This window comes from Alexandromys fortis, unplaced genomic scaffold (genome assembly GCF_014885135.2).
Source record: "Alexandromys fortis isolate MF-2015 unplaced genomic scaffold, M_Fortis_MF-2015_v1.1 scaffold_1, whole genome shotgun sequence".
Classification (NCBI taxonomy): Eukaryota; Metazoa; Chordata; class Mammalia; order Rodentia; family Cricetidae; genus Alexandromys; species Alexandromys fortis.
In genome coordinates this window covers 41,287,043-41,314,019 of record NW_026067927.1, presented here as the reverse complement: position 1 = coordinate 41,314,019, position 26,977 = coordinate 41,287,043, and the positions used below count along the sequence as shown (strand labels likewise).

At 43.8% G+C, this 26,977-nt stretch overlaps 1 protein-coding gene and 2 non-coding genes across 5 annotated transcripts; all 3 read left to right on the top strand.

Moving 5' to 3' along the window:
• The first annotated feature begins 772 nt into the window (after positions 1-772).
• Positions 773-17,488, top strand: Prxl2c (peroxiredoxin like 2C). Of its 3 annotated transcripts, XM_050144551.1 has the most exons (6): positions 775-1,170; positions 1,324-1,392; positions 4,496-4,549; positions 4,699-4,804; positions 11,760-11,891; positions 15,953-17,488. In XM_050144551.1, exons 1-6 carry the CDS (start codon positions 979-981, stop codon positions 16,078-16,080), a joined length of 681 nt encoding a protein of 226 aa, XP_050000508.1. In that variant the 5' UTR covers positions 775-978; the 3' UTR covers positions 16,081-17,488. The 3 variants fall into 3 exon arrangements, with proteins under 3 accessions (XP_050000509.1, XP_050000510.1, XP_050000508.1); XM_050144552.1 differs by lacking the exon at positions 1,324-1,392 and having other exon boundaries at positions 773-1,170; XM_050144553.1 differs by lacking the exon at positions 11,760-11,891 and having other exon boundaries at positions 773-1,170.
• LOC126503085 (U6 spliceosomal RNA) lies at positions 12,561-12,665 on the top strand. The gene has a single exon (XR_007592153.1). It is a non-coding gene; the product is annotated as a U6 spliceosomal RNA (small nuclear RNA).
• Positions 17,489-18,264: 776 nt separating the features above from the next.
• On the top strand, positions 18,265-18,370 carry LOC126503079 (U6 spliceosomal RNA). Its single transcript, XR_007592149.1, has one exon. It is a non-coding gene; the product is annotated as a U6 spliceosomal RNA (small nuclear RNA).
• The last annotated feature ends 8,607 nt before the right edge of the window (positions 18,371-26,977 follow it).

Here is a 26,977-nt window from a genome sequence, read left to right as displayed (position 1 = left end):
CGGGCATGAGCTAGCAGGCGGCCAGGGTGCTGGGGACGCAGCCCCGCCGCACTTATTTCAACACATACCCACACAGGACAACACATACATGAATACAAAATAAAGAAAATGTAACTTAAATTTTGTTGGCTTGTTTGTTTATTCAAGACTGGGTTTTTCTATGTAGTTCTGGCTGTCCTGGAACTTGCTCTGCAGACCAGGCTGGCTTAGAACACAGAGATTTGCCTGTCTCTGCCTCCTGAGTGATGAGATTAAAAAAGTGTGCCACCACCTCCTGGCCATTAACTTAAATTTTTAAATGAATTGCTCTATTTTTAATCCCTCCCCTTTCCCTTCCTTCCATTCTGTGAGGGCAGATGCCTGAGTCCTCAAGGAGGCAGTCAGAAGTTACAGGCGGTTGTGAAGGTCTGATGTGGGACCTTAGAATCTAACTTGGGTCCTCTGCAGGAGCAGTAGACACTCCTCTGAGCTGTGCCTATGGAGGCTGGGATAGAGTATCAGATACCCCGGAACTGAAGTTACAATCGAGCTGCTATGTGGATGCTGGAAACAGAATCCTGGTTCTCTACAAGAGAAGCCAGCGCTCTTAACCAGTGATCTATCTTTCCAGCCCCGTTTTTAACTGGGAGGTTTAGTAGGCAGTAGAAAGAGGTACTACCACAACTTCACCTCCCATAGCATGCTCCTCTCCATTGGCACTAAAAACTGTGAAAGATGGATTTAGAGCTTAGTCCTTCGCCCCGCCCCTGCTCCTGTAGCCCCGCCCCTAATGGCCACGCCCCCTAAGGATCCATCCTGTCTCGCGTGGCTCAGCTCCCTGAGAAGTAGCCCCTGTCTACTCTCGCGACCCCGGCATCCTCCCGTGTGGATCGGCTTCCGAGCCTCAGCCCCGCCCCATCCCGCTGCGCCCCACCCCATCCCGCTGGGCCACGCGTCCCCCGGCCCCGGGAGGACCCCAGCGGTCGCCCTACCCCCGCTATGGCCGCGCCGGTGACGCGGCAGGTCAGCGGCTGCGCGGGTCCAGTCCTGACCCCAACCGGCTCGGACACAGAACCCGGGCAGCCCCTGGCAGCTGCCGTGGCTGAGCTGCCGGTGCTGGATGCGTCCGGGAGACGGGTGTCGTTCGGTGCGCTGTTCCGGGAGCGTCGGGCCGTGGTGGTGTTCGTGAGGGTGAGCAGGGGAGGACGGGACGGGAAGGGCCTAGGCCGCCCCGCTGCTGGGTCTGTGTGGGTACTGCACTTCGCCCGGAATCGAGCGCCTGAACCTTCCAGACCCGGCTGCTGCCTTGCTGACGTGGTCTTCCGCATTGTTGTTGCCTTTCAGCATTTCTTGTGTTACGTCTGTAAAGAATATGTTGAGGATCTGGCCAAAATCCCTAAGAGCGTCCTCCGAGTAAGTTTCCTGAGTGAGCGGCAATGACCTGTGCGATGGGGGAACCGTGTGTGGCTGTCACCTCTTCTTCCGTCTTCTAGTGAAGCAGAGACCTGATGAGCTCCTTTGCGCCCTCTTGACTACTTACAAAAAAAAAAAAAATGATTTTTGTTACCTGTAAGTGCCTGTGTCAAACCCAGTGTTGCGTAAGAATGCAAAATGAAAACAAGACACAGGCTTCAACTGCCTTATATTTTTGACGCTTTAATTTTATAACTCAAATAGTTATTTGGTGCTCCTCCTTGCAACAGTTATTCATTATATGAAAATGTTGACATATCTTGGAAGTGCAGGTTTGTATTTGCCAATAAGTTCCAAGTCCCACGTCCCTGTTTTTCTTCGGTCCCCAGATGTGAGTGGAAGACATCCATATGTGAATGTGATGTATGGATAGAAGGTGTAAATGGGAGACACATCCCCGTCCCCAGATGTGGATGAAAGATCTGAGTGGAAGACACTGTGCATTTGTAGAAATAAAGCCTATTTTCAGCACACATGTATCAGTTAGGGTGTGTGAGGGAAAAAATGAGCTGTTCTGCCTGCCCTTCTCTTCCTTTTGTTTGCATGTTAATATTCTGAAGCCTCTTTCCAATGTAAAGGCATTACATCTACCATATANCTTCATAAATATGATTTTATATATATATTTGGTTTTTCAAGACAGGGTTTTTCTGTGGCTTTGGAGCCTGTCCTGGAACTAGCTCTGTAGACCAGGCTGGTCTCGAACTCACAGAGATCTGCCTGCCTCTGCCTCCCGAGTGCTGGGATTAAAGGCGTGCTCCACCATCGCCCGGCTTACCTAATATTTTTAATATTATTGACATTTTTGATTTACTGAACATACAAATGGGTCTTCTTATATTTTCATGTGTGAATACTTTGTTCTCATTTGCTGCCTCTCCCTTCCTCCAGAGCCACACTGACTTTCTCCTTTGCTGTCCTCATACATATCTTCATATTCCTTTACCCTCTCATGCCCTTCTACCGCAGACCTCATCCTCTCAGCCTCCTTTCTACTTTAATATCCTACATAAATACATGCATAGAAATTTAAACCTAGATCCTGCATGTGAGGAAAACAGACCATATATGTCTTGCGTGGGTTATTTGACTTGGCATGCCGATGTCCACTTCCGCCCATTTCCTGCACTTATCATGACCTCATTCTTTATGGCTGATTGCATTTCCATGTGTGTCTGTGGTGTTTTTGTTGATGTTGATTTTTTATTTGTTTGTTTTTGGTTTTTGTTTTTCAAGATAGGTTTTCTCTGTGTAGCTCTGGCTGTCCTGGAACTCACTCTGTAGACCAGGCTGGCCTCAAACTCACAGAGATCCACCTGCCTCTGCCTCCCAAGTGCTGGGATTAAAGGTGTGTGCTACCACACCAGGCTATCAAGATACAAAGAACTTTTAAAGGGGATAGATTTTTGGTGATTTTGAAACAGACAGCATGTGGCTAGTCACTATGTCAGTATGCTGGGCAGTAGATTTCTGAAATGATCATCTTCCTCATATACACTGAAACTGTATCCTTTGAATGATTTTCTCCCAGACTGTGGTAACCAGCCACTGTTTTTTTTTTTTTTCTCTACATCCATGAGTTAGACTGTTTGAATCCATATGTATTATAAGTAGAATCGTCTAGTTTTTGACTTTCTGTTCCTGGCTTATTTCACTTAGCATAATGTCCTCCCTGTTTTCACCTCCTTTTACACAAAATGCCACTTCATAGGGATTTGTCCTCTGATGCATTTGACCGCTGATGGACACTTGGGTCGCATCCTTGTCTTAGCTACTGTTGATTGTGCTGTAGTGAACATGGAAGTGTGGGGTCTCTTTGCATGCCCATTTCATTTACTTTTAGTGCATAACCAATTAGTGGCATTTCTGGATCATGTGGTAGCTCTGCCTTTAATTTTTTGAATAGCCTGTGTACTGTTTTCATAAAGTCTGTCCTAATTTATTCTCATTAATGCCACAGAAGGGTTCTCTTTGTTCCATGTCCTCACTGATAGTTACCTCTTTTTGGTTAGTAACATCGCTCCTGGGGTGAAGAGATACTTAATTGCTGTTTTCTTTTCCATGTCTCTAATGACTAGTGATCATTATTTTTGTGTCGAGAGTGTACAAATTCGTATGCACGTGTGTACAAGTTCATGCTTGCATGTGTGAGGCCAGAGGTCAACCACAGGTGTTGTTTCTCAGGTGCCATTCACCTTGTTTTTTATGTAACGTCTCTCATTGGCCTGGAGCTTGCTGATTTAAACGGGCTGGCTGAATTGGGACCCCCAGGATCCACCTGTCTCCAACCCATTGCTGGGATCACAACACAAGCAGCTGCACTGGCATGGATTCTGGGATAGAACTCAAATCCTCATGCAAGCACTTTACCCACTGAGCCATCTCCCCAGCCCAAGAATGTTTCATATAGCTACTAACTATTTGTATGTCTACTGTCTTTTGAGAACTAAGTTTTAACTCCCTCATTGCTGGAGATCAAATCCAGATCCTATGCATACTAGACAAGCCCTGATTCCTAGCCCATGAAGTCTCTTGACAAGTACATAATTTGCATAGTTTTTCTTAGTCCAGTTAGTGGGTTGTGTCTTTGTTGTTTCCTTTGCTATATAGAATAACACTACTTCTTTGTGTGTTTACTTTCATTGTTCTGCTTTATTGATTTATATGTGCATGTGTGGAGGTCAGACAGCCTGCAGGAGTCAGTTCTCTCCTACCTGTGGGTCTCTGAGATGGGAACTCAGGTGATCAGGGACAGCAGCACCTTTACTCACTGAACCAAATCATTGTTATACTGAATTTCCCTGTGTTTTCTTCTGGTAGTTTGATGCTTAATGTTTAAGTCTTGAAATTCTTACATAGAGAAAACAAATTATCTGAATTACTCAAATATTGTGCCATATATATCCTTCTACTCATGCAATTTTGTTTTCTATTCTCCTAGAAGCCTATAGGTGGCATCAGAACAAAACGAAAGAACTGCTTTAGGGAGAGTTCTTAAGACATACTTTCTAATAATATGCACTTGTCCCTCTTTCTCCCAAAGGAAGCGGACGTCACCCTCATAGTGATTGGGCAGTCGTCGTACCAGCATATTGAGGTAACTAAACGAGAAGCCCCATTTAAATGTGTTTCCGATATAAAAACTGCATTTGCTGAGCCCCTGTATAGTCTCGGTTGGCAGAAAAATTTTAGATTGCCATTACTTCTCAATTGTTCTAATAGGAAGTCCAATTACTCTCGTTTTAGCCTTTCTGCAAACTGACTGGATATTCTCATGAAATCTATGTTGATCCGGAGAGAGAAATTTATAAAAGATTGGGAATGAAAAGAGGTGAAGAAATTTCCTCCTCAGGTAAGACATTTCACGTACAATGTAGTTCTCTCAAGCACGTGTGTGTTCTCACACTAGAGCATATGTGCATAGCAAAGCTGTTTTTGATACTTTTCCCGTTGTTGTGACAAAATAGGTAACAAAGGGCCGGTGAGATAACTCAGTGATTAAGGGCACCTGATGCTTTTTCGGAGGACCTAGGTTCAGGTTCCAGTACCAACACAGTAACTCACAACAACTTCTAACTCTAGTTCTGAGGAATCGGACACCCTCTTCTGACATCCAAGGGCTCCTGCACACACACATGCACACACACACTTACATATTATTTTTTAGATAATAACAATAAAAATACATCTTAAAAAAATTTGGCAAAGGGAATTGTAGGCAGAAGTTTCTGTCCCACAGCAACTCCCAAATACCCAGCAGCTGCTTCTGAAATTACCACAGAGAAGCTTATATTATAAATGCTCGGTCGGTAGCTCAAGCTTATAACTAACTAGCTCTTACGCTTAAATTAACCCATACTTCTTTCTTCCTTTCTTTCTTTCTTTCTTTCTTTCTTTCTTTCTTTCTTTCTTTCTTTCTTTCTTTCTTTCAATATTTGTTTATTATGCATACAATATTCTGTCTGTATGTATGTCTAGGCCAGAAGAGGGCACCAGACCTCTTTACAGATGGTTGTGAGCCACCATGTGGTTGCTGGGAATTGAACTCAGGACCCCTGGAAGAGCAGGCAATGCTCTCAACCACCGAGCCATCTCTCCAGCCCCCCTAACCCACACTTCTTATCTATGTTTAGCCACATGGCTTGGTACCTTTTCTCAGTAGAGCTTTCTCATCTGGCCTTTTCTGCATCTGCCCTTCCTCCTCCCAGCATTCTTAGTTTGGTTCCCCCCGCCTATCCTTCCTGCCTGGCTACTTCTAATCAGCGTATTATTAAACCGATTCAAGTGACAAATCTTTACAGTTTACAAAGGGATTATTCCACAGCAGGGAATTTAAGGTATCAACACTGTTCAGAAGTCCAAAAGCTCCCCTGAGATTCAGGCTTTTAACTGTGAGCTCTCAAAAAAAGAAGACAAGATCTCCGGAGTAAATTGGAAGCATGGGGGGGGGGGTTTATAAGGGGAAAGGTAAAAGGGGAGAGGGGAGGAGGGAAGGGAAGTGGGGGAAAATGTACAGCTGTTGGGGCCCATGCTTCAACAAGGATACCACTTACCAGGGTCGGGGCATGGGGATTAGGAAAGTAGTAAAGAAAATGAAGACGTTAGTGAAAATAACAAAACAGAAAACATAGGATAGAATTGGGAGGGAGTTCCAGTGAATCCTGAAATTCACCTACATTTAATTTTCCATACACTTTTATACCCCAGTACCACAGGGGTAAGAAGACAAAAGACCATGATACAAAGGAGAACTCAAACAGTTACTTGCTTCAATACTTTGAGACATCAAGTCAACATTCTGTTGTTTAGGCAGTGAACCCGCCATAGACCAAGTATCCTGAATGCAGCCACTCCCAGGGAGGGAGGGAAGAGGTAGGTGGATCTCTGTGAGTTCGAGGCTCAGCCTGGTCTACAGAGTGAGTTCCAGGACAAGCTCCAAAGCTACAGAGAAACCCTGTCTTGAAAAACCAAAACCAAAACCAAACAAAAAAATCAAAAGAAGGAGCAGCAGAAGCATGCTTGAATTTCCTGACCTTTGGTCAGGGGATAGTGAATCTACCATCTTAATGTCAAAAGGACCAAGTAAGCCGGGCGGTGGTGGCGCACGCCTTTAATCCTAGCACTTGGGAGGCAGAGGCAGGTGCATCTTTGTGAGTTCGAGACCAGCCTGGTCTACAAAAGCTAGTTCCAGGACAGGCTCCAAAACCACAGAGAAACCCTGTCTTGAAAAACCAAAAAAAAAAAAAGGACCAAGTAACCTCACTCTAGGTCAGGATGTGCAGCCCTGGTTGTTGTCAACAATTTTGAGCAACCTCTAACTCTCTGACCTTCAGACAAGATGGGAATCGTCTCACATTTTTGGGCCTCCACATAATAGCACATTCTTATCTAAACAATTAAAATGAGAAGGATTTAAAAAATAAATAAATAATATCTTAAAAATTTTACATATTGTAGCTGGGCGGGGGGTGGCACACACCTTTAATCCCAGCACTCAGGGAGGCAGAGGCAGGCTAATCTCAGTGAGTTCGAGGCCAGCCAGGTCTACAGAGTGAATTCCAGGACAACCAGAGATACACAGAGAAACCCTGTGTCAAAAACCAAAAAGAAAAAAAGAAAGACTTATTTTAAATTTACATATTTTATTAATTTTATAAAATACAATGGTGCAGAGTAAATACTCCCATTCCAGAAAAAAGAAAGGAAAGCTAATCGGTATCTTAGTAAGGATTTCTGCTGTGGTAATGAAACAACCATCTCCAGAACTAACCTAGGGGAGGAAAGGGCTCATTTCGTCTTACACATCCAAGTCACAGTTGTTGTTGAAGGACGTCAGGGCAGGAATCAAGGCAGGGACCTGGAGGCCTGAAGTAAAGCAGAAGTCTACTTATTGGCTTGTTCCCCATGCCTTGTCAGTCTGCTTTCTTGTACACCCTAGGATCACCTGCCCAGGGGTGGTACCACCCACAGTGAGATGGACCCTCCCACATCAATCATTAATTAAGGAAATGCCCCACAGATTGCTACAGGCCAATCTCATGGAGGCATTTTTCTCAATTAAGATTATCTCTTCCTAGATGTTTCTAAGTTTGTGTCAAAAACTAACCAGGGCAGCAAGAAAAGACCAAACACAGCAGGACTAACACCAAATCCTGCAATTCCAGATCCCAAATCTGGAACTCCTGGTGGAATCCTCAGTGTTCCCACAAGCTTAAGCACCTCACCCATCCGGTTCTACCGTCTGCAGCACGGGTTGCCTTTCTGTTGATCTGGCTCCACTTCTTTATTTACTTATTTACTTGTGTTAATTAAATTTATTCATTTATTGCCTGAGGCTTTCTTTAGCAGATGTCCCACAGCCCTGGCATTTTTAGTATTCTGGTATTCCTAGTGCAGCGTAAGTTTCACCTTCACACCTCTGTGCCGTCCCTGCCAAGCTACTTGCCAAGAATGTGACCCTGCCACACACTGCCTGGCCCTGGTGGCTCTGTGGGACATGGTGCAAGCTGTCATGACCTCACAACTTCTGCATTTCTTGTGTCCACAAAACCACACAGGCAACGCTCACTGCCTAGCTCTGCCAGCCCAAGTAGCAGAAGGGCCCCCTTCTACAACAGTGTTGATGACCTGAGTCTTGGCTATTGAACCTGGGCAAACACTTCCTTGAGCAGTTGTTTTGGACGGAGAGCCCCTCTGACGGACAGATTACTGTCAGTTCATGCTCTTCTTAGGTGGATTTACATTCGCACAAGTCTGAGGCTCCAGTCTTGGGGTCCTGCCCTCAAAGCAGCTCTCCTGTCTGTGAAGAGCTTTCATACGTTCTGTGGGGGCATTTACTTCCATGATTAATATAAAAATATGATGAGTTTACATGCTTTTGCCCAGTCTCTGCCTCCCAAATACTGGGATTAAAGGAGTTCACCACCACTGTTTGGCAAATACACACATTTTAAATGAAAAATACTAGATTCTATAAAGCAATTTTTTTTTTTCCGAGACAGGGTTTCTCTGTAGCTTTGGTGCCTGTCCCGGAACTAGCTCTTGTAGACCAGGCTGGCCTCGAACTCCCAGAGATCCGCCTGCCTCTGCCTTCCTAGTGCTGGGATTAAAGGCGTGCGCCACCACCGCCCGGCAAAGCAATTTTTTTTTTTTTTTGAGACAGGGTTTATCTGTGTAGCCCTAGCTATCCTGGAATTCACTCTGTAGACCAGGTTGGCCTTAAACTCACAGAGATCCACCTGCCTCTGCCTCTGAGTGCTGGGATTAAAGGTGTTCATGTGTACCATCTGGAAAGATTTTATAAAGTGATTTTTAAAGTTTTATTTTTATTTTATGTGTGTATTTTGCCTGTATGTACCATGTGCAGTGTCCATGGAGACCTGAAGAGGGAATTGGATCCTTTGGGGCTAAAGTTTTAGACTGTGAACTACTTGGGGTGCTGGGAACTGAGGCATCCATTTACTTCATAAAATGCTTTGAAAGGTTCTTCACAGTTCTGAGAGTCATTCCTAGGATATTCAAAAACTAAATCACTAAGGGTGGGGAAATGGCTTAGTGGTTAAGATATTGGTTGCTCTTTCAAAGGACACAGGTTCATTCCCTGCACCCACATGGTATCTCACAACCATCTGTAATTCTGATTCTAGGGGACCTGATGCCCTCTTCTGGCCTCTGTGGGCACTGCATGTACATGGTGCACAGCTCTATGTGCAGGCAAAATGCCCATGCAAGTAAAATAAAAATTTAAATAATAAATCTGCTAAGATTATATTTTATGCTAAATGTTAAGTGATTATGTCATAGTTTCATATCTGTGGCTGTGATAAAACATCCTGCCAAATGCAACATGCGGGAGAAAGGGTGTACTTGGCTCACAATCCTAAGCTATAGGCCTTCAGTACAGAAAGTCAAGGTTGCAGGGACTTGCCGCAACCAGTCACATTACATCACAGTCAAGGCAGAGAGCCTTGAATTAACGGGTGCATGCTTGTGCTTAGCCTCCTTTCTACTCATACGTAATCCAGGATCCCCTAACCAGAGAGAGAATGGTGCCACCCACAGTGGATACACTAACCATAATTTCCCACAAGCCTGTTGTCTAGACAGTTCTTCACTGAGAATCTCAAACATTAGCATTAACCACCATAGACTGTTTGCTTGAATCTGTGAGTCAGTCAAGAAAACTCATTGCATTCCAAAAGGGCTTGTAGGAATCCCACTATAACCAGTCACAGTCTTCTGGTGTGCAGACATATATAACACCCATTGTTTTTCGAGACAGGTTTCTCTGTGTAGCTTTGGAGCCTGTCCTGGCACTCGCTTTGTAGACCAGGCTGACCTCCAACTCACAGAGATCCACCTGCCCCTGCCTTCCAAGTGTTGGGATTAAAGGCGTGCACCTGGCTCAGTTTTGAAAAATTAAACGACCTAGGCTTGTGGTTAACGTCTGTATTAGATAGGGACTTATCTTGAAACCTAGCCTTCCACCTATCTGACCTGACATTTTCTTCAGGTAGATTTTTGTCACCACCAAGTTACTGCTTGCTTGGCTTGTAGATAAAGGTGCCTTCACGTAGCTGGAGCCAAACTGATCTGAGTCAGAAGAATACAGTAGGGGAAGGTAAGTTTAGTCTGAGTGTTTTTTTCTGTATAGTCATCAAACTTTAAAAGTCAGACATAAACAAGCAAGAATAAGAGAAAAATAGTTATAAAGCAGAGACTGAGTTTCTCAGCTCAAAAGGAGCAGGAATGTTAGTCACAGAGCAGAAACTGTGAAAAAAAAAAGCAGTCACTGTGAAAAGAGAATAGATGACAGGCATCAAGCCTTCTGAGACCCAGGCCTTGCCCTCCTGTGACTCTGTCATTTCCCATCCAAGGTTTCCAAGATTTGGAGAGAGGTTTTGGGAGCTTGCCCCAGAAGCAACCCCTTCACTCAGTAACTAGAACATTACCACAGCTAATGTGAGGAAACCGGAAAGGGCAGCCTAGTCGTGGGCCCAGGTAGGAAAGGTGTTGACCGTCACTGAACAGCCTGTGCAGACTGTGTTCTGGGGAGGAGGCAAGGAACCAAGCAAGTACACACGGGAGACTAAGAAGCAGGACAAATGAGAAGTTTGCAGTGATGTTCTCTGTGGCAGATGGCCCAGGTCCATCCCTTCTTCCTTTAAGACAGTGTCCTCAGCAGACATTACCCTCCTGGCATGTTTGTCCTTCACTGGAGATAGTTTTCGGTTGTCCAACTCAGTGACCAGTGTTATGGACATTTAGCAGTTGTAGAAAGCAAGGATGTTGTTGCCAAATGTCTTACACTATACTAGAAAAGGACTGCCTCCGCCGGTGCAGCAGCAGGGTAAGCCGTTGTTAAAGTTCAGTGCTGTGCTTTCCGCTGCAGAGTCAGGAAAGGATGATGGCCCCGATACAGAATGCTCCAGGCTGGAGAGATGATGGCTCAGCCACTGGGAGCTCGCACTGCTCTTGTGAAGGACCCAAGTTCAGTTACCAGTGCTCACAACCACCTATAACTCCATCTGCAGCACCTTCTTCTACCCGCCAGTGGGCACAGCATACACATGTACAATCACACATTGATACATACATACATGCATAATTTAAAGTAAGTCTTTTTTTAAAGAATGTTTTATACAAGAACTGACGTGTTTTTTAAATTTATTTTATATGCTGACCACAATTAATCATCCCTCCTCTTCTCTTCCCTCTCCCCATCCCCATGCACTCCTCTGTCTTCATTCAGAAAGGGGCAGGCCTCTCATGAGAGTCAACAAAGCATGCACATCAAGTTGAGGCAGGACCTCTCCTTGCATCAAGGTTAGACAAGGCAACCCAGCATGGGGAATGGGTTTCCAAAAGCTAGCTCAAGTACCTGGAACAGGTCCTAATCCCACTGCTAGGAGCCCCACAAACAGAGCAAGCTACATAACTGTCACACACATGCAGAAGGCCTAGGTCAGTCCCAGGCAAGCTCCCTAGCTGTTGGTCTAGAGTCGGTGAGCTCCCATGAGCTCAGGTCAACTATCTTTCTGGGGTCCCCTGTCATGACCCTGACCCCCTCCCCCTGGCTCATACAATCCTTCCTCCCTCTCTCTCTTCAACAGAACTTCCAGAGCTTGGCCAGTGCTTGGCTGTGGATCTTTGCATCTAACACTTACTTGCTGAATGCTCTCTAATGCAATTAGGATAGTCACCAGCCTGATAACAGGAGGAGGTCAGTTCAGGCCCCCTCTCCACTATTGCTAGGACTGCCATCTTATTGGAATACAAACACCTAAAGACAATTTTCAATATTTCAGGACAGAGCCCCCACATAAAGTCCAATCTGCTTTCGGGAAGCCTTCAGAGCCTGTGGCGGGCAGTCACTGGCCCGCTTTTTGATTTCCAAGGAGACCCAGCTCAGCAAGGTGGAACCTTCATTTTAGGTCCAGGTGAGCATCAAGGACAGGTTATGTCTCAGTGCCCTCTGCAGTCTAAGAGCCATCCACCTTCCTTATGTGATAGATACTGGTCTAATGAGAGGGCGTGCTCTGATAAGGAGCATCTTTCATTTTCAGAGACTTCTGGGTATTGATGTCTGTGTTTGATGAGGGTCCTCATCATTATAGAGTGAGGGCAGGGACTTGGGACGCAGAGAGTAAGCTATGAGTTGAGATTAAAAGTTCAACGGGGCTTAAAGAAATTGCTCAGCGTTTATGAGCACTGCGTGCTCTTGCGATGGACCTAATTCAGTTCCCAGCACCTATATCAGGTGACTCACAACCACCTATAACTTTAGCTCCTAGGGATCTGACGCCCTCTTCTGGCCTCCTTGGGGACCTACACTCATGTGTACAACCTCCCCCACCCCACATACTTATAAGTATACATAATTAAAAATAAAATAAATCTTTTTTTTAAAGATTTATTTATTATGTATACAACATTCTGCCTCGATGTATGCCTGCAAGCCAGAGGAGGGCGCCAGATCTCAGTACAGATGGTTGTGAGCCACCATGTGGTTGCTGGGAATTGAACTCGGGACCTCTGGAAGAGCAGCCAGTGCTCTTAACCTCTGAGCCATCTCTCCAGCACAATAAAATAAATCTTAAAGGAGTTCAGTGCTCACTTTGGCAGCACATATCCTAAAATTGGAACAATGCAAAGACAAGCATGGTCGCTGCACAAAGGACAACATTCAGATTTGCATCCTACTCCACATTGTTCCTTCGGCACTCAGAAGAAATCTGGAAATTTCCATGAACAAAGTGGGGGATCCAGATGAGCACAGTGATACCAGGCTGGTCAGAGCCATCTGGCCCAAAGGAATAGGAATGCTGCAGGGTGGGCCCCTGTCCATTTGTCCAGAAAACGAATTGAGGCTGAGGAGTCACCAGTCTCTACACTTTGATAACCTGTGTCCTTATCACACATTAAAAAAAAATCTACAGACAGAAAAACAGACACACTGGGAGGTAGAAGCAGGTAGATCTTTGATTTCAAGGCCATCCTGGTTTACAGACTGAGTTTCAGGACAGCCGGGGCTTAAAAAGAAAAAAAAAAAAACTAAAAAGCAAAAAAACAAAACAAACAAAAAAACCTACAGTTAGTGCGAATGAAAATATGGAATAAAGTTACAGAACTGCCAACATATAAGTTCAATAGGGGCCTGACCAGATAGCTTCCCAGATAAAAACACTTGCTATTCAAGCTTGGAGAGGTGAGTTCCTTTTGTAAATGAAAGAATCTTTACTTTTGCTGACTGAAGTAAGAGACCCACACAGTGTTGGAAAGCGAGCCAGTACCAGGGTTAGCCTGTTCTGAAGTGAGGACTGCCATAAGCCACAGCTTCAACAACCGCATTGACCATGTCTGGGCCAGCAGTGCGGAAAGCAGACTTTCTCCACATTCACGGTCTACAGTAACAGACCAAACAGCCACTGGCGTAGGCAGATTTTTCTTCATTCTCTGCCTCTTTAAAATTGTACCTCCTGGTGAATTATTAACACGTCTACCAGTCCCAGACTCTTCAAAGGCCTGCTTTTGACTAAGTGTTTTGTTTTTTTTTTGTAGCAGGCACACTTGTACCCATCTCTTACAAATTTAGATCATAGGAAGAAAGAAAGAAAGAAAGAAAGAAAGAAAGAAAGAAAGAAAGAAAGGAAGGAAGGAAGGAAGGAAGGAAGGAAGGAAGGAAGAAAAGCTCTTTGGAGCTGGAGTTGTAACTCAGTGGAAGGTGCATTGTCTCCTAGGCTCATCACCGATAAATGACTAAGTAAATACGTGAGCCCATTTTGAGCTCAGCTCAGAGCTCGCTCCTTTCCATCCTCCCCCACTTTTTTTCTTTTTTTAAGACAGGGTCTCCTGACGTACCTGTGGCTGTTCTAGACCTCCCTCTGTAGTCCAGGCTGGCCTTCAACTCACAGAGATTGGCCTGTCTCTGCCTCCTGAGTGCTGGGATTCTTTAATCCACGACCTCCCAGCCTCCATATTCTTTTCTTTCTCCATGGTGTCGGGCATTTCACCCAGGGTCTTGTGTACTGTACAGGTGCTTCTATCACTGAGCTGCACCCCAATATTCCAGACCCATATTTTTGCATAACTAATTTGCATCCCCAGACCTGGAAGGTGTTGTTGGAGGCGGTTTGTTTGTTCCCAGACATTCAGACCCAAAATAATTACACAGAAACTATATTATTTAAAACACTGCTTGGCCAATAGCTTAAGTGTATTGCTAGCTAGCTCTTATATCTTAAATTAACCTATTTTCATTATTTTATATTTTACCACAAGGCTTGTGGTTTACTGGTAAAGTTCCCAGGCATCTGTCTCCTTCCGTGGCAGCTACATGGCATCTCACTGACTCTGCCTACCTTCTCTGTACATCTCTGTTTGGATTTCCCGCCTGGCTTTACTCTGTCAAGCCACTGGCCAAAAACAGCTTTATTCATTAACCAATAAAAGCAACACATATACAGAAGGCCCTCCCACACCAGGAAGGGGTTGTTGATTTTTACCCCATTCCTCATCTCATGTCACTGAGTCATTTGACCATTGTCTTAGTATTTCTACTGCTGTAGAGACGTCAACAGCAACTGTTGGTGATGATGATGATGATGATATACAGTGTTCTGCTTGCATGTATGTCTGTACTCCAGAAGAGGGCACCAGATCTCATTACAAATGGTTGTGAGCCACTACGTAGTTCCTGGGAATTGAACTCAGGACCTCTGAAAGAGCTGTGACTGCTCTTAACCTCTGAGCTATCTCTCCAGACAGGGTTTCGTCAACTGTTATATAGGAAAACATTTAATTGGGGCTGGCTTGCAGTTCAGAGGTTGAATTCGTTATCATCATGACAGGAAGCATGGCAGCATGTAGGCAGACATGGGACTGTAGAGGTAGCTGAAAGTGCTACGTCTGATTTGTCAGGCAGCAAGAAGAGAAAGTGCCACATCTGAAACTTCAAAGTGGTCCTGTTGACATAGTTCCAACAAGACCTTACCTACTCCAACAAGGCCACATGTCCTATCCTTTCAAATAATGCCTTATAAGCCACACCATATCCACAGGGGATGAAGAATTAAACCTGTTACTATAGATGTGGCCAGTGGACGTTAATGCCAAAAAGCATGTTCTTTGAGCTAATGTTTCAAGTTAAATTCTGGTTTTGGCTGCATGGTGGCACACACCTTTAATCCCAGCATTTGGAGTCAGAGGCAGGAGGATCTCTGAGTTCAATCTACATAGTAGTTCCAGGCCAACCAGTGCTATGTAATAGAGAGATCCTGACTCAAGACAAACAAAAATTCTGGTTTTGAGCTCCAGGTGGAACTAACAGGATTTAGACGATAAATTATAACTTGAGTGTATGGGATTATGGGTGTCTAGGTTTACTGTAACTAGCTGGCTTCCTGCCTTCACTCCTAACCTCTTTGGTTAGTTATAAAGCATTCTATGAAATCAGTGTTTTTCTTTCCTTCTCGCTCTCTCTTTCTCTCTCTCTCTCTCTCTTTTTTTTATTTTTTTTATTTTATTTTTTTTATTTTTTTTGGCAGTGCTAGGGATGACCCAGAGCCTCGTGAGTACTGCACTCCCTAGCCCCAGGAGTGAATTTTTTGAAGCAAATGATTTATTTTATTAATGCATATGCTTAGGAAATAGATCTTAATTTCCCAGCTGATACCTATGTTAGTTCCAAATTCTGCCTGTCTGGTTGGATGTTTTATTTAATTATACTTGAAACTGAATAGAAGGGTATAATTTAGGATCCTGTTCCCTCAGAGCTCATAATGTGTTAAGTAACACTCTTATTCAACCATTGCCTTGTCATGGTTAATTGCCATGATGCAGAATTATGGTGGCATTACATAGGAAGTATAATGGACTCCAGGTAATTAATTTTTCCCTTTGGACTAATTAGCAATTGCAATACTTCCTTGATCCCGGTAAGCAGTAAATCTAAAGACTAGCACGGCATTTACCCTCAGCATTTGTCCTTGTTCTCTTCTAGGTAACAGCATCCACTTTGTGCACCGAGACAGGAATAGGTTGGATCACAAGCCCATAAACTCTGTTTTACAGCTTGTGGGAGTTCAGCCCGTGAACTTCATGAGCAGACCTACAGTTATCCATGTGTGAATGGGCCCTTGAAATATGAGACAAAATGCCAGGCTTCATGAGATTATGAAAACAAAACTCATGTGCCTATAGAACTATATTCTGAGAGGCATCAGGAAAAAGCATTTTAAATTTTATAGCCTCTATAATTATCCATTCAATGAAAGATTTTTGGCAACTAAAATATAAGTGTATATAAAGAAGGGGGCTGGAAAGATCACTTCGTGGTTAAGAGCACTTGCTTCTCTTGCAGAGGACCTAGGTTTGGCTCACAATCGTCTGTAGCCCCAGTTCTAAGGTATCCAACACCTTCTTCTGGCCTTGGGGGCCAGGTGCACGTGTGGTAAACATGTAGGCAAGCACTCATACACATGAAGTAAGGATAAATAAATCCTATAACGCTACATATGTGCATACATGCATGCATGTGTGAAGGAAGGGAAGAATGGGCCTGGTATGATGGCACAGGTTTGTAATCCTAACACTGAGAAATGGGACAAAAATTCAGCCTGCCCAAGCAGTGGTGGTGCACACCTTTAAACCCAGTGCTTGGGAGGCAGAGGCAGGCAGATCTCTTGTGAGTTCGAGGCCAGTCTGGTCTACAAGAGCTAGTTCCTAGTTCCAGGACAGGATCCAAAAGCTACAGGGAAACCCTGTCTCGAAAAACCAAATAAATAAATAAATAAAATAACAAAAAGCAAATAAATGTACAACCAGATGTGGTGGTGCATGGGGAGGAGGCAGGAATTCTAGAACAGACTTACATTTCTAGATACCTGCTTTTCTCACCCCCAAATCTGTCTTATTTAGAAAACTGTTGTCACATTTTACTTTTTAAGAATTCTAGTTTTGGCCAGGCAGTGGTGGCACACACCTCTATTCCCAGCACTCAGGAGGCAAAGGTATCTCTTCAAGTTGGAGGTCAGCCTCGTCCACAGAGCAAGCTCCAGGATAACCAAGGCTAAACAGACAAACCCAGTCTCAAAAACCAAAGGAAACAGGGGAGAATCTTAGTTTTTTTGTTTGTTTGTTTGTTTGTTTGGTGTTTTTGTTGTTGTTGTTGTTGCTTTTTCTATTCTTTGAGACAAGGTTTTTCCTTGTAGTCCTGACTTTTCTGGGACTCCTGCTCTGTAGACCAGGCTGACCTAGAACTCAGAGATCTGCCTGCCTTTGCATCACAAGTGCTAGGATTAAAGGTATGTGCCACAACCACCCAGCTAAGAATCTTAGTTTTGTCTCAGAAATTCTCAAGAAAATTATCTCAAGATCAAAATATTGGTAATTCTTAGCAACTGTAATACTACTATGACCTTATACTTTTATATAAGCATATTAACTCACAAAACTATTTAATGTATTTTCACACAAATATATATGGACAGTCATGGTTTTAAATCAATAAATTTAAAAATTTAAATTTAAAATTAAATTTTTTTGCTATTTTTTTGTTTGGAATATTTTGTTTGTTCTGGGGTCCTTTGGGGGTGAGGGAGAACAGTTCCTCACTATGTCGTAGGCTGGCTTAGGCTTCCCTAGCCCATTGAGAGATGGCTCATCCTCCTCTTATAGAGGTCCTGGGTTTGTTTTCCTGCACCCATACCAGGCCCCTCACAAATGCCTATAACTCCAGTTCCAGGGGATCTGGCCTCATCAGCATGTGCATGCAAATGGCGTACATGTCCTCTGATACACACACATACAATGTGTAAGGAATAAATCTTAAAACAACCACAAACCTCTCTATACCTCTCTATCCTAGGCTGGTCTTGAACTCTGAAGCCTCCTGCTCCAACCTCTCGGTGCCGGAATTAATACAGGTATAGGCTGTCACACCCAGCCTGTTCTATTTTGAACATAAAAGAAAGAATAATAGCCAGATCCCCTTTTGCCAGTTTTAACCAAAATTTATATATTTGCAAGTATAAATAAGTGTTATATTTGTGGCTTTAGGGAGGTACAGATCCATAAGGACTGTGCATACAGTTGCCACCCGAATACATAAATACCAAGGCAACAGCTGGGTGTGGTGCCATCTGTGAAGGGGTACCATGACCACGGCGAGACAGCCTTGGCTCTGAAACTTGCTCTGTAGAGCAGGCTGGTCTTGAACTCACAGAGATCCTCCTGCCTCTGTCTCCCGAGTGCTGGGATTAAAGGCGTGCGCCACCACCGCCCAACTCTTTAAAAAAATAAAAAAGCATTTAAGTACTCGCTTTGGCAACACACATACTAAAATCTGAATGATACAGAGAAGATTAGCATGGCCTCTTCACAAGCATAACACATAGATTTGTAAAGCCTTCATATTTTTGTAGAATTCTGCAGTTTAAAAAAGGCATTTAATTGGGGATGTGTTTACAGTTTCAGAGACTCAAAGCATTAGCATCATGGCAGGAAGCATGGTGGTATGTAGGTGTTGTGAGACCTTTACATCCTGATCTGCAGGCAGAGACAGACAGACAGACAGAAAATGCTTATGGACTTTTGAAACCTCAGAGCCCACCCTTCAGTGGTACACCTCTTCCACCAAGGCCACATCTTCTAACCCTTCTGATCCTTTCAAACAGTCCAATTCCCTGGTGACTAAGCATTCAAATACATGAGCCATCACAGGTAACATGCACCTATAGTCCCACTTACTTGGGAAATGGATCATTCACTGGAGCCCAGCACCAGCCTGGGCAGTGTGTGTGTGTGTGTGTGTGTGTGTGTGTGTGTGTGTGTGTGTTATAAAATTATAATGCACACTGAACTATATAAACACACTCCCACCCAGGTCATGATTATACTAAAATCGAAATCCTGAAACTCTTTCTGTGAAAAATGTAGAAATTGTAGATAAAACAATAATATTGGACTGGGGAGTGTGGCTCAGTACTTACCGAGCATGTTCAAGTCACTAGGTTCTTACACAATACCACCAAACAAAACAAACCAAAACTAAAACATTTTTATGGTGCTCTGTGTTCACCTATACACTCTTTGCACACTGTGTGGAATTACTATTATAACCATCATTCAGAACACACATTTCACAGAGAAGAACATTTTTTACAAGAAACTCCAGAGAGGCCACAAACAACCTGAAAGCAGGCTGATGACAATGTGTGAAGTCACGGATCACCTGGGAGGCAGGAACTCATTCCCAGCTTATGAGAAAGCTGTTCTTTGGCCACTTCAAACAACAGATAGGGTTAACTACGACCCTTGCATGAAACCCTCTGAAGACAACACCTGGGGCCCGAGACCCTTGGGCTGCACCTTCTCAGAACGGTCAGATTCTCCATGGGCCATGACCCCGTGAGGGAATTCACTGGGAACCTTCTGCAGTGAACCCCTGTACAAACAAAAACCTCGATGACATGATGGCAGATTTCGAAAAGCATGGCTGAAAGCAAGGAACAGTCAACTAAACTGCAGTCACAACTACTCAGGACGCTGAGGCAAGATCTCTTAGCCCACAAGTCGCACAACAGCCCTGGAAACAGCAGCCCCTAGCTAATAAAGGAAAACAAACCAATCAGGCTGGCCTGTAGCTCATTGACAGTATTTGTCTCACATTATCTTGAGCACTGGGGGGAAAAATCATGCTCAGATTTTTGTTTTAGGGGAAGGGTATGTAGTTCCATGGTAGAATGCTTGCCCAGCATGTACAAGGTCCCTGAGTTCCATCCCTAGAGACAAAGTAAATCTTAATTTAAAATAGAGAAAGAACCCCAAGAGGACTTGGGATAGACGAGAAATCTGCAAACATTTACTGAAGTTACCTTCTACCATGCAGCCGAGGTGGACTCTGACCATGTAGATGGAGAAACATCTAAGGATGTGTAGTGTTCTACTTCAAAATCAATAGTCATTTTAAGCAGAGCGTTCTACAGTTGGGTTGTGACTTGGTGGTAGATGCTTGCTTAGCAGCACAGACAGATGAAAGAATGGATGATGGATGGATGGATCATTTAAGACATGCTCTTGACATGCATACATTTTGTAAAAAAATGATTTTCAATTTAGCTTAAAGAATTCATTTTAGCTAGGCATGGTTGCATATGCTTTTAATCCCAGCATTCAGAAGGCAGAAGGAAGTAGATCACTATGAGTTTGTGCCATGCTGCTCTACATAGTGAGTTCTAGGCCACCTAGGTATATAGTGAGGCTCTGCCCCCCAAAAGAAAAACCTCAACAAACCAAATCCTCCATAATTGTTAGGGGCTATTGAGATGACTCAGAGAGGAAAAGGTACTTGTCAGCAAGCCTGAAAACTTGTGTTCTGTTCTTGGTAGAAAGGGGGAATCAATTTCTGAAAGTTGTTTTCTAACCACACATGCACTGTAATGTTTATAAACACATATGTACACATGTGCACACCACCACTGCCTACGTGTTTTTTAAATCACAAAAAAACAAAAAAAGTTCTTAGAAAAATATCAATGATATTTTGGATTTAGACAAGAGTCAGACAAATAAAATAAAAACAGGCTAAATAATAAAAACATTTAAGCATATTGTTCTGTTTATTTTATTCTTAGTTAAGAATTATTCAATTTTAAGATCACACACTGAACCAGGCAGTGGTGGTGTACATCTTTAATCCCAGTCCTTGGGAGGCAGAAGCCAACTTGGTCTAAAGAACTAGTTCTAGGATGGCAAGGCCAAAGAAACTGTCTTGAAAAGCAAAACAAAATAAGAAAACAAGCAACAACTAAAAAAAACCAACAACAACAACAACAAAAACCCACTGATCTTCAGAGGACCCAAATCCAGTTAGCAAACCCCATGTCAGGTAGCTCACAACCACAAGTGACTCCAGCTCCAGAGGACCCAACACGCTCTTCAGGACTCCTTGGGCACTGCACACATATATGCATACACACACACACTATACTTAAATAAAAAATAAAGTTCCAATAATCAGCCAGGCGTGATAGTACACACCTGTAACCCCAGCACTGTATACATCTCCAGAGTCTGCCTCACATGGAAGCCAGACAAGAGGCTGGAGGAGGCCCAACTGTAACACTGTCACAGCTATGAACTGGAGATGCCCCAGATATCCAGCACCAGAAAAATGGTCAAGAACATTGTGTTTATCGTATATACCCGTGAGATCCAAACCAAAAGCGTGCATAGCTGAGAGGTGTGTCTTAGTTACTTTTTATTGATGTGTAGAGATGTCACGACCAAGGGAACTTACAGAGGGAAACGTCTAACGGAACTCAGTTTCAGAGGGGTGAGAACCTGCAACTGTTGTGGCAGGCATGTACTGTAGCTATAGCTGAGAGGTCACGGTTAGACAGTGAGACAGAGAGCCAACCGGAATGGTACGGGTTTGTAAACCTCAAAGCCCTCCACTGTGACACACCTCCTCCTTCCCAAACAGGTCTACCCACTGGGGACCAAGTATTTAAATATATAAGTCTATGGGGATCATTTTCACTACCACACAACATGATCCCAGAAAACAAAGCAGTTACAGAGAAAAAAAAATCCTTTATATAATACACACATTTATATATACATATATGTATATTGTATATGTATTATACATGTATAATACATATACATACACACACACATATATATACACATACATACACACATATTTAGGCTGGGCAGTGGTGGGCACACCTTTAATCCCAGCACTTAGGAGGCGGAAGCAGGCAGATCTCTGAGTTCGAGGCCAGCCTGGACAGGCCCCAAAGCTACGAGAAACTCTGTCTCAAAAAAAAAAAAAAAATAAAAATAAACAAGCAAATAAACAAAATTTATAAATATATATTTAAATGTGTGTGTAGTTTCTTGCTTTTTTGTTTTATGAGGCAGGATCTCACTATATAGCCCTGTTTGGCCTAGCGCTCACTATGTGGATTAGACTGGTTTAAAATTTACATAGCTTTACCTACTCTGCTTCCCAAATGCTATGCTTAAATCCTGTTGAACTGAGTTCAACACCTGGGACCCATTTGGTGGAATGAGAGAACTGAGTAATGTACGTTGTTCTCTGACAGCCTTCTAACATACACACACACACACATGCACACATGCACACACACATGCTGTGGCAAACACGTGAATACATACATATATACTCACACACAAAAACAAATAAATGTAATTTTTAAAAAGAAGGCTAGGGAACATAGCTCAGCAAGTAGAGTGGCTGACACCCACGAAGCCCAGATTCCCAGTGCTGCATAAGCCCAGACACGGTGCCAAGTCTCTGCAGCTCAAGCACTTGGGAGATGGAGGCAGAAGGACCAGAAGTTCAGGTCATCCTCAGCTACATAGTGAGTATGAGACCAGCCTGGGCTACTACATGAGACCCTGATTCAAAAACAAAGTATGAAATGAGACAAGCGTCCCTTTGCATGGGGCAGACTAGTTCACAGGAACTGGAAGGTTGGGGACTGCAGTCAGTTGAAGCTCCAGAGTTCAGAGCAGCTCCCAGCAGCTACGCATCAGCCTTGTTCGTCACTGTAAGACACTGAATCAGAGCACTTACCGAAGTCAAACTGGTTTCAAGAAAAGCATTTTGCATGCTATGCCGATCTTCGTACAATGACTTAAAAATGTAGGTAGGAAGTCAGAATGTTTTAAAGGTTCTTTAGCGAGTCCTACAGCTGGCTGCTATTTAGTCTTATTCAGCTAGCAGTCTGGAATCGGTGAGTCACTGGCATTTCTAGACTTCAACCCTTAAGGCCTTGAAATGCCATACGTGAGCATGTAAACGGAATAGCTTTTCGTTTCCAGGCACTCTCACCTCCACAGGTACAGAATGAGAGACAGGATAGCAGTTTAATGAGACCCTGTCTCACAACCCTCTTTGTCAGAGGGCTGGGAGTGTAGCTCGATGGTTGAGTTCTTGCCTCGCATGCTTGTGGCTATCATTTGCTTCCCAGAACCTCAAATATGTCTACCTACACAAATGATCCATATTTGTTAGGCTTTTGGGAAATTAAAATTTAGCCCCAGAGACTTCCTAGTATGGAGACATGTCACCACACTTAAACACCATAAGCACTGACACTTTTGGAGGAGAGAAAAAAAGTGTCACTTCTCTACACTGGAAACTAGTTTGTGGATGGAGAACTCCGGGCTGTCAATGACATCACACAAAATTCATTAAAATCCCAGCACTCAGGAGGCAAACAGAGCTCTGTGAGTTCTAGGCCATCTATGGGGTTGCTTAGCAAGAAGACCCTGTCTCAAGCAAAATAACAACATCCCCCAAAACCCAGTAGGGAGAGGGCTGTAGGTTAGAGGTAGGACATTTAGCTGGCATAAGAGAGAACGTGGGGCTGGCTGGTGGTGGTAGAGGCAAATCTCTGAGTTAGAGGCCAGCCTGGTCTACAGAGTGAGAGAAACCATGTCTCAAAAAACAAACAACAAACAAAACAGAGAGTGGACGAGAGAGCAAGGGAGAACATGGGTTCCACTCCTAGCATCAACACTCCATTATAATGTATCAAATTATTTATATATGCATATTTTATATATTTTTATTTTTATATATACATATATATTTATATATATACACATATATTTTTTCTACTTGCATGCCTTCTTTTTTTTAAAAAATATTTATTTATTTAATTATGTGTACAGCATTCCTTCCATGTGTGCCCGCAAGCCAGAAGGGGGCGCCAGGTCTCATTATAGATGGCTGTGAGCCACTATGTGGTTGCTGGGAATTGAACTCAGGACCTCTGGAAGAGCAGTCAGTGCTCTTAACCACTGACCCATCTCTCCAGCCCTTGTATGACTTCTTAAGTTTTGTCTCAGGATTGAAAAATAGACCAGAGCCAACTGTAGTAGTATGCATCCTTAGTCCCAAGCAGTCAGGAGCCTGAGTCAGGTGGATCTCTCTGAGTGGAGCAAGAGCAGGAATCACCTGTAGAAGGCAATGTGTGTCCTAGAAGGGACGTAAGGGTAGCAGCAGGTGAATCCCTGAAGTTCCTTAGCCATCCAGCCACTGAATCAGATGAACTTCAAACTTAATGAGAAACGCTGTCTCAAAAAATAAAGGTGGAGGGGCTGGAGAGATGGCTCAGAACACTGGCTGTGCTTCCAAAGACCAGGTTCTATTCTACATGAGAGCTCATAGCCATCTGTAACTCCAGTTCCAGAGAACCCAATGCCTCTTTGTCCTCCAGGCACCAGGCACCAGGCATGCAGGCAAACCACCCACACATATAAAATCAAAAATTTAAATTAATATATAAAAAGATGGAGATTTATTGGGGAAAGACACCTGTCAACCTTTGGCTACCACACACATGGGCATAACTGTATATGACCTTATGTGTATACACACAACACACACAGAGGCACACACATACACTCACTCAAGCACAGACATGCACAAGACATGAGTCACTTTCACTAATTTTCATAATTTGATTGCCTGTGTTATGGGTTCCTTAACCTTTGGATGTTTTCCCTCTTCCCTAGCCACTGACTTTGGATTAAAGGATTCACTGTTCGCATGATTGCATTTAAAAACAGAATGGGGGCTGAAGAGGTGGCCCAAGCCATTTTGTTACTGCTCTTGCAGAAGACCAGGACACATATGGTAGATTACTCCTGAAACTCAGGTTCCAGGGGATCTGAGGCCCTCTTCTGACCTTTGTGGGAAAATGGAGACCTAAGGGTAGACTAGGACTTCCTCCCCACACAGGGGCTTGAATAAAAAAAAGGCCCAGAGGAAAGCACTGTGTTCGAATTGGTAGTTAGTTCTCTTCTCAAACTGGACAATCTTCGAGAATGTTCTTCCTAGCCCCAACAGGAGATTGCTTTTACATTGCGACAGACTTGGTAAAGACTTGAAATTGATGCTTTCCAATGACTTCCATGTCCTTAAGGGGAGAGTTAGACAAGAATGTCTGTCTTGTTTTGTAATAGTTGGCAAGAAAAATGGTGTAGCGTGGGTAAAGGAGAAGGTTGGCTATCTCCAGTTACCTGATTATCTTTGCCGATTTTCACCGTGAAGCCTACTGTCTCCTGCCCTGGGAGGAGGCCGCCTAGTCTGGCAGCTGGGCCCCTAGGCAGAGTCTACTTGGATCTGCAGCCACTTCCGAAGAGTCCGGGAGAAACTGTCCAAGCCCTGTGTGTCTAAGAGTACCTGGATTCAGCCAGAAGAGCTGATCCAACTCGGTCAGGATGAGAGCGCCAGAAATAAAATTCAGAAGCCAAAGTATTGTGCCAGAAGCTATATCTGACCTGGAGAGTAGGAAGTGAAGCAAAAAGAGGGAGTTGGAGGCAGGGGAATGGCTACAGGACATGGTTTGGGTAGAGGTCTGACCTACAGAATCATGCTCATGTCTGTATGTAGGGTTAGTTCATGGTTATTGCTGTAACAGAATACCAGAGGTTAGGTACTTCAAAAAAAGAGGTTTGTTTAGCTCACAGTGTTGGAAGTTCACTAGTGTGGTGGCACACACCTTTGACCCCAGCACGTGGTGAGAACGGCAGCAGTTTGAGAGTTGCAAGTGACACACATAGAAGAGAGATTCAGTGAAGTGCTAGCCTCTCCTCTATTAGCCCGTCCTCTTAGGGGCTAACCTTGGTCTAGGACACCTGTATTAATCCCTTCTAAAGGTGGTACCCCCAAGACCTACTGACTTTCTATTAATCCCTTCTCTTAAAGGTTCCATCATATCAATACCCCCATGTTGAACACCAAGCCCCCAGCATAAATGAATCTTTGGGAGGTATGGGGCATGGGTATGCATGGGTAGCCCGTACATGGTGGTTCTGTTGAACTTGTCCGTATGAATTTTCATGGTTTAAGTTGATGAGGACAACTGATCAGGTCTCTTCCTCAGGAGGGCACCAGATCTCATTACAGATGGTTGTGAGCTACCATGTGGTTGCTGGGAATTGAACTCAGGATCTTTGGAAGAACAGGCAGTAAGTACTCTTAACTGCTGAGCCATCTCTCCAGCCCTTTGGGAGGTATCCTCAAATCAAGTTTTTAATTTACATGGGTGCTAGGGATCCAAACTCAGGTCCTCATTGTTACATCGAAATTACTTTACCCGCTGAGCCATCTCCAAGTCTGGAACTTTTCTGGAATTATTCATGTGCCACAGTACATATGCGTTCAGGTGCTTAGGTTGCCAGATTCTCTGGAGCTGGAGTTTCAGGCAATAGTAAGCAGCTTGACCTGGGTGCTAGAAACCAAACTGCAAAAGCAGTGTTCACTCTTAACTTCTCAACCATCTCTCTGGCCCTAGTCTGAAATTCTTGGTTCTTAGCTGCCAAGATCCTTCAGTGAGAATCCTGAGTAAGGGGCTTCTCCTTCTTCCCAGGTCCCCATAATGTTCCCTGTCTTTCTGTCTTGACTGACCACTCCTCTGTGTCCCCTGTCCTCACTGTCAAAGGAGAGCCTCAGACCAAATATTGTCTAAGGTGCTTTTAAACTCTACAATTCTGTGGCCAGTGAGCAAACAATGAACAATAATATACTCATACAAGCAAACTCAGGCACTTTCCTGCAGCCAAAGTTTCAGAACCTAGAAACCAGACAATTCAAAGGCAATGTCACACACACAACAAAGATCAGCTGAGATAGTCCCTGCCACTATATAACCAAGACAGGAAAACAAAATATAAGGAGAGCTTGAGGTTACATTTACTTATTTCTTTATGTGTGGAGGGGTATACGTCAGAAGACAGTTTGCGGGAGCTGGTTCTCTTCTAACAAATGGGTGCCCAGGGATTGAACTCAGGTTGTGACATTTGCTGGCATGTGCCTTTTCCCATGTGCCATCTGACTGGTCTTAAATATTTTTATTTGGATCTGGTTGTAGCCTAATTTAACAGAGGATGATCTTAAACTCCGTATCCTCCAGCCTCCACCTTCCAAATGCTTATATAATATTATAGGCCTGTGTGGCCATACCCAAATGATAAACATGTT